This window comes from Anas acuta, chromosome 6 (genome assembly GCF_963932015.1).
Source record: "Anas acuta chromosome 6, bAnaAcu1.1, whole genome shotgun sequence".
Taxonomy (NCBI): Eukaryota; Metazoa; Chordata; class Aves; order Anseriformes; family Anatidae; genus Anas; species Anas acuta.
The window spans coordinates 25,379,546-25,385,932 of record NC_088984.1 but is presented as its reverse complement, the minus strand read 5'-3'; the positions used below and the strand labels follow the sequence as shown (position 1 = coordinate 25,385,932).

The 6,387-nt window shown below is 39.2% G+C and overlaps 1 protein-coding gene across 2 annotated transcripts in view; it reads left to right on the top strand.

Annotated features, from left to right (window-relative positions):
• Positions 1-6,387, top strand: part of PDE1A (phosphodiesterase 1A) — a 222,140-nt gene that overhangs the window by 6,275 nt on the left and 209,478 nt on the right. Inside the window, exon 2 of one of the 2 annotated variants that reach the window (XM_068685892.1) lies at positions 2,046-2,082. In XM_068685892.1, the coding sequence (XP_068541993.1) occupies positions 2,057-2,082 (26 nt within the window). In that variant the 5' untranslated portion in view covers positions 2,046-2,056. Of the gene's footprint in view, positions 1-2,045; positions 2,083-4,583; positions 4,770-6,387 lie in introns of those variants that run through there. The other variant, XM_068685894.1, reaches the window with a different exon arrangement.

The window sequence follows — 6,387 nt, the reverse complement described above, 5'->3', positions numbered from 1 at the left end:
GGGGAATGGCGGCCAGCCCCGAGCGCTTCAGCTCCGACGCTTGGTCGCGGTGGCTGTCCCGCGAGGGGTCCCTCCCGCGGCAGGGCTGCTCCGCGGGGCTCTGTGGCACGGGGTCCGCCCGTCAGGAGCGGGCTGCTCGGCACGGGTCCCACAGGGCGGCAGCTCCCTTCAGGGCACGTCCACCTGCTCCACCAGGGGCTTCTCCACACACCACAGGGGAACTTCTGCTCCAGCGCCTGGAGCGCCTCCTGCCCTCCTCCTTCACTGACCTTGGCGTCTGCAGGGCTGCTTCTCTCACGTTTTCACTCCTCTCCCACACAGCTGTGGCACAGCGTTTCTTGCCTGTGCCTAGATACATCGCCACAGAGGTGCCACCAGCGTCGCTCACTGGCTTGGCTCTGGCCAGCAGCAAGTCTCTGTTGGAGACAGACAGAACCAGCTCTTACCTGACGTGGGGCAGCTCCTGGGCTTTCCTCACAGAAACTGCCAGAAACTGCCCCTGCTGCTCCCCCACTACCAAAACCTTGCCACACAAACCCAAAACACACACAAACGTGGCCATTATGTGTGAGGACCTGGCTGCATCCGCAAGGGAGCCTCTGGCCGGCTGAGGGAGGCTGGTAGTGAAGAGATGCAAGTGGCAGGAGGAGGAGTGCTGAGGAAGCTCTGTGGTGCCAGGCCTGCCTGGGCATGGCCAGGATGCTGACACACCCCAAGCTCTCCAGTATGTGGCCAAGCCCTGATCTCTGTCCTGAGCCCAGAAGCCTCTCAGTGGGTGCCTGAAGGTCTCTGAAGATAAAGACAGTCAAGGAGCCCATTTCCCCAGGAGTGCTGTCCCACACAGCACAGGGAGCTGCCCTCACCTCAGCGAGGCTCATGGCAGAGAGAGGCTCCAGGAATGGACAGGCTGCAGTGATCTCCTCATGGTTGGTCACTTCTCTTTCCTCACATATCTGCACAGGAGCATAAATGTCTGAAAAGAAACAGACCTGAAACATTGCTGGGGGTGCCCTGCTGAACACAGTTCTTCCCACTGTGAGGAGGGAGGCAGAACAAGTAACCTGAGGTGTGGTGGGGTTGCGGGACCCCTCCAGGAGTGCGCTGGGGTATTCCTCGCCCAGGTCAGGCAAAGAAGCAAAGTCCCATTTGTCACAGCGAGGGCCATTAAGGGATTCAGAAGTGGTATGGTCTTTTGAGGGAAGTGATGGGCTTCTTTATAAAGCTCAAAAATGGTTGAAAACTGAGCTTGCTACACATTATTGCTATTTGCATAGACTTGTTTTATGATCAAGGCCTGGAAAGTGGGTTCTCAAATAAATGTGCATTGCAAGAAATATTTGAAACACTGCCCATGCAATTCAGACATGCTTACAGTTTGACTCTCCACACAGGTGCTTAGTTTGAAATTATGTCAGATAATAGTTCTCTATCCTTTTTATGCAGACAAAACTGAATGTAAGTTACGTACTTCAGCCCAGGTCAAGCTGCCATAGAAGCACTTTAAGGGTCATTGATGAAATGAATTGATTCATGCTGTTTGTTTACTTTTCAGTCTCAGCTATCTAAACAAATGTTTCCATTGTGAAATATTTGGGTAAAAACAAACAAACAAAACAAACCAAACAAACAAAACCAACAACAAACAGTAGCCAGTGAAGACAAAAATATGGAGTGTACCTGAGAAATTAATTTCTGATTTTCATGTTACTACAACCTTATGGAAATCAAAACATCTGTCAAACTAATGACAAATATATATATATATATATCTGCTGAAACATTTGAATTTCCTCCCTAATAATTTTGTGACAAAGTAGGTTAAAGTGAAAGACACCATTATTTTTAATTTTCAATTTAAAAAAATTAAATGATGCTTTATATTACACATTTAAATGCAACTTTTATCTCTTTATGTGGGCACTCATTGACTTGGTATCTTTCAGGTGGGGTAGGGACACTTACTGCAATTGTTAAACATAAGAGATATTTTAGTCCTAAGTTATTTTAGTTAGTCATTTTTTTTTTTTAATTTTTATTTTTTCCAGATCAAGCTTCAATGAGAGGAATACAAGCAACTGCTAGGTAAGTGAACTAGTTATCGCTATGATATGTAGCTAGAAAGCAATGTTAGATGTATCATTCATTGCAAAGGGTAAAAGCTTTCTTGTTTAGCTAGAGGAATACAAGAAAAGGCATTTCTTGATCTTCAGTCATGATTAAAGTGTAGTAACTCTAATTTATTTTAAAGTAATGCAGGTACAGTGGTTATATATGTTATTGAAAACAATGCATGTATAAAAATATTCCTGAAACTATTTGCTTCAGTTCCTAATGGTAGTGAGTTCCATGAGTTAATTATTCTGCTTTTCTTTTTGTCTGTGGTTGTGAAAGCTGAATGTGAGTGTTAATGGAGATGAGAAGCAGACATTCCTACATAGTTGTAAGGACAGGGTTCACTTTAGCAACTGACTGTCCATTTATCATATTACTTCAATTTTCTACTGTTGATATTCTGATTTAGTCAATAAAATGCCATTTTCTTTTCTCAACTGCTGTTTTAAATCAAAATACATGTCTGTACAACTAGATGGCAAAATAATGTTACTTCTGTGTTTTTCTGCAATGTACCAGTAATATATAACAGACTGGGCTGTTACATAGTTGATTTTCATTAATTAAGGAATACCTATTAACGTTTTGGTTTGTTCCCCTACTCATTAGTGTGGGTTTGTGTTGGGTCAAGGCGATCAGAAAAGTCCTCCAAAGTTTCATGGAGTTCTGATCTGTGCAGTGCTGAACAAATGCCTGGAAAGAATGAGAAAAGCTACTTTAGGTTAAAACACTCTCTAATGGTAGAGCTTTTGATGTAGGTGGAGGGCGTAATGACCTGTGACCCTTGTGACTTTGCATGACTCACAAGCCAACTTCATCCTCTTCTGTGCTTCACTTTGATAGGCTTCTGTCATCTGCTTGTGCAAGGGTTGTAGTGAAGTGTAACTGAACAAGGCCATTGATGTATGCAACGAATGATAATACCTTTTCAGTTCATCCAGTTTGAACTATTAGCCATGAGAACAGTTTGAAGCTCATTCCAATCTATGGCTGTCTTTAGCAGTCATACACTTGAACAAGCACCCAGCTTACTGCTGTTATTTGTCTATTTTTACCTTTTACTACGTCAGTTTTGCATCTGCTTTAAAAAGTCATGCCAGTAACTATAAATAACGATAGTGAAAGTCGCTCTTTCACTTGACTTACCACATCGAGTTTGTATTTAGTAATGATTTAATTAAAATTTTGACTGCTGTGCTCAGTCTTTCCCTTGCATTCCTCTTTTACTTCCAGTGATGTGACTGTGGTTTTATGGAACTAGGTAAACTGATTTTATTTTGTCCCTGGGGAACTCAGAGACAGCATACATCTTCCCAATTGTCTTTCATTCATGACAGGAATTTCAAGCAATTTCTTTAAACTTTCTTCATTATTGTTTTGCTCAGATCTTTCCCACACATTTAGCTGTATCTTACTATGATAGTAACATCCATATCTATATCTTGTTTGGAGTTGGTTTGAAGTCCTCCATAAAATAAATTCCATCTTATTTTTTTCTGTTTCTCTATTATTTTTTAAAGGAAATGGTATGGGAAAATCTAAAATACTGGCTTTTGAATTAGGACTATTTAAAATACAGGAATCTAGCAGATTTATGAAAAAGATGGACGTTAGCATTATCCCAAAGAAGAAATAAGAAAGAGGTGGACCATTAAATTTTTCACCCGTATTAGAAAATAAACTAGATTTGTTAGTTAGTATTGGACATGAAGATTTTTATGAATTCTCATTTTAATATGGCATATATATAAAATTACTTTGTAATTTAAATTTTGAAAGCCAAATCAGAAAGAACGCCATCAGATAGAATTTTACAGAGTGTATAAAATGTTTAATTAAGCAGTAAAGCCATGTAAACCATCTGCTTCTGTTTAGATAGTCAAGATGTTACAGAGCCATTTCTTGTAATTTAAGACATCTATGCATTTTTGATTGCTTTAAAATTAGCATTCAGCTTTCCTGAGGACTTCTACAGAAAGTCCTCAGGAAATACACAGTGAAATATATAATTGTTAGCAAAGAGGATGTTCTGCAGAAATTCTGTTAATTTTACTACATTTTGAATTTGAAATTATCGACTTTGGCATTTGAGTTTTTTATTCTTAGTAGCTTTAAACGGATAAAAGCTGAAGTAGATAGACTGTGAGAGTTTGAAGGTTTTCATATCATGGATAGTGGGTAACTTAGGAGGATTTGGGCTTTATTTTTTCCATTCATCGGCTGTGTTTTTTTTCTGTAATCTATTTGTTTGGTGTCATATGATACAGCTCTTCGGGCCCTTGTGTTTGCAAACTAGTTCCTGTTTCAGGTCGTTAAAATCAACACAAACTCATGTTACATGGAGCTGGCAGGAGAAACTGAGCAGAAAGGATACATCTCTTCTGTTATTCCTGGTAGCAGGATTCCTGGAGAACCCTTGCACAAATGAAAACTACCTGCTGAATCCTAACTAAAGCCTAACACAGGAATTTCATAGCGTTCCTATCAGATTTTAAAATTCTGATATGTGGCATTTGGTGTTATAAACACTCAGAGTTTTATTCTATTGGAACTTAGTTTCTTTGGATTTTCTCTGATGCAATTGAAAAGCTGTTTGCAAGGTGCTTCTCAGAAGGACAGTTTCTGACAGTTTAGAAAAGATGAGAAGATAAAATGAGGTAAGACTGTGGGGGCAGAAGTTTCCTGTAACGTATACTTCAGCTTAAGGGTTTCTTCACAGATCTTGAATACACGACTCTACTTTCCATCTGACTTGATCTGCCAGTGGTTGATCTTATGAATTCCTGATTAAGGTTCTTTAAGGTGTTTTTCCCTTGTACAAGCCTTTTTTTGCTTTCTTATACCCTCAAAGAAAAAGATTATATGTTTTAATGCATGGTTTAACACATACAAATGTTGTTATAAGAGCATGAAGTGCTAACAAACACTTAAAAAGTCTTTTTTTAAGTAGGATAATTTTTTATTTACAAGTAAGGTTTGAGTTGCAGCATTGTATAAGGTTTTCAGATATATTCTCTGAAGAGGTGTTCAGAGATTGCTTTTTTACCTTTACGTGGACTACAACAAAATTTGACAGATTTATTTCCAAAAGTCCTGTCTTTCCTCTACTCTTAGTAATGGCTTAACAGTTTTTTCTAACTCAGTAAAAATTTAAGGGTAAAGGTGACTGATTTGGTCACAACGTATCCATAAACTTCCAAAAAAAACTCCATATCCCCTGAAGTGAGACTTTAGGTAGAAGTGAGCATGCAAACAGCCATAATGTAACAGATGGTGTATTTGTCCAAGTATTTCATCATTTGATGTTTTAAATATTGGTGAGTCAGTTCTTAAGTTCCTAGTATCCTTGAAAGTTTATTTATTTATTTATTTTATTTATTAAACCATAGTAGTAACAACAATGCAGCTCTTCAAAAAAAAAATAAATCTAAAACCATGCAGAAACCTTCAAAAACGATTCCAGATGTGTTACTTTGGAGAGATTAGCAGAGACAGTCACCTGTTAATTGCATAAAAAAGAGAAGAAAGAGCAAACAAAGCATGGGAACCACTCTTAATGTTGACAGTATTTAGTAAATGGGCAAGATGGGCTTACTGTTTCTCATTAATTATTGGTTAAAAATTTCCCAAAGGGAAAATCTAAGCATCCTATTTTTATAGGATTAGATAGCATCTTATTTTTATAGGTGAAATATTTAGTTTCACATTTTTAGCATCCTATTTTAATTCTACTGACTTACTGCCATTTTGGATGCTGCACAAGTACTTTTTCACGACTATTAGCTGCCTGGCATGTTCTTGAAACAAAACAAACAAACAACAACAAAAAAGAAGAAAACAAAACTAAATCAAAACATTCTTGTTGCAGCACTAAGATTACCCATCTTCACAAACTGCCGTGGTCCCATGAACATCAAGTCATATTGCGTGACTTTAAACTGATGATATGAATCCAGATTAAATGAGACAGGTCTATATTAGTCTTCCTTCCTCCCTTCACCGCCCAGCTTTCTCATTCCTCAGCATTAGGTCTGCTGGCCTGTATGTGTACGTGCGACTGAATGCTCTGCTCCAGGCTGAAGCCCAGACTTCCAGCACTCCATTCATGGGCTTATGCCTAAGTGTTGTGCTCTTTGGAGTGTGGTTACTTCTGGTTGACCATCTAGTCCAAATTTAGCTAGACTGTAACTTTGACTAGAAACGGCTCTGTTCATGGGAAGAAGAGAGAAAAGACAGAAAGAAGGGATAAAAGTCAGTGATCGGGCACATAGAGTT